Here is a 1,197-nt window from a genome sequence, read left to right on the forward strand (position 1 = left end):
CCAGCTCAGGTGTATGTGGCTGGTGCCTTAGCTGCTTGAGCCACAGGCGCCAAGCCGTTAAACTCCTTTTCTAAGTTTATTAAGCACACAGGAAAAGTGACCACACAGCTGTTTGGAAAAAAGCAGGAGCTATGCCTAAGATTTTCATTCGTTATCTCTATTTTCAAAGATGTTTCACATTATCTCTTAATCTGACTTCCCCTGTTCTCTAACATGACTCAAGTTACTCCAGCACTGAGGAGGAATAAGTGGTCAGGCAGATCCATAACATAAGATGGAATCTTTTTGCTTATACCACTGGTTTCAAATAGAAACAACCTAAGTAAGGATAACTCAGGAAATAGCAGAGGGATGCAGCTAAGAGTGCTCAACTTCAATTTTCCAAAGATGAAGCCACATGTCATTTTGTAATATGAATATCTAAGTGGCTACTATTATGGAGCCTTGACATAGACCTTGAGATTTAAAGGGGTTAAAGAAAGCAAGGAGAGAGATGAGGCATGTTTATAGATTCAGAGAAAGAGTGGGAGTTATGTGTCACTAAGGAAAACTGGCAAAGGGAAAAAAAAGAGGAGTATAGGTACCTCCGGAAATGAAAGAAGCGGCAGGCTACAGTAGAATCATCTTGCTCCTGTTCTTTAAACTTTCGATACCGTTCCAGGCGGCACTCACGACACTTGTGCAGGTGAGGTGCCACATTGATGCATGATCCATCTTGCAGGAAGGGCTCTCCAGACTGCTTCAGCTTCTTCACTTTGCTGACATCTTTCAGCACCGATTGGCCAACTGTGGCAAAGGAGGGAGAAGATTCAGCTGTCATGAGAAATATAAATAGGGCCAGTATCATGATCCTTTTGGGGATAGACATTTGTCCTGACCTGGGCTAGTCCTCCTTATACTGCCTAGGTATGTACCCATTATGTCCATCCTTGACAGAAAGGGAAAGCAGGGAGCAAAGAGGCTTCAACTGGGAACTAAGAACCATGGAGAACTTGTGGTAACCCCCAGTAAAGCAAAATGACTCTTGAGTATGGGTTTGAAAAACCCAAGGTAGGCTCAGCGCCTGTGGCTCAAGCGGCTAAGGCGACAGCCACATACACCCAAGGTGGCGGGTTCGAATCCCCAGCCTGGGCCCGCCAAACAACAATGACGGCTGCAACCAAAAAATGGCCAGGTGTTGTGGCGGGCGCCTGTGGT

At 45.5% G+C, this 1,197-nt stretch overlaps 1 protein-coding gene across 1 annotated transcript in view; it reads right to left on the minus strand.

The window, feature by feature from the left end:
* KDM3B (lysine demethylase 3B) overlaps positions 1-1,197 on the minus strand; it is a 93,381-nt gene that overhangs the window by 45,237 nt on the left and 46,947 nt on the right. Inside the window, exon 9 of the mRNA XM_012807071.2 lies at positions 585-786. Coding sequence (XP_012662525.1) covers positions 585-786 — 202 coding nt within the window. The remainder of the gene's footprint in view (positions 1-584; positions 787-1,197) is intronic.

Source organism: Otolemur garnettii, unplaced genomic scaffold (assembly GCF_000181295.1).
Source record: "Otolemur garnettii isolate 467f Iridium unplaced genomic scaffold, OtoGar3 scaffold00003, whole genome shotgun sequence".
NCBI classification, from domain to species: domain Eukaryota; kingdom Metazoa; phylum Chordata; class Mammalia; order Primates; family Galagidae; genus Otolemur; species Otolemur garnettii.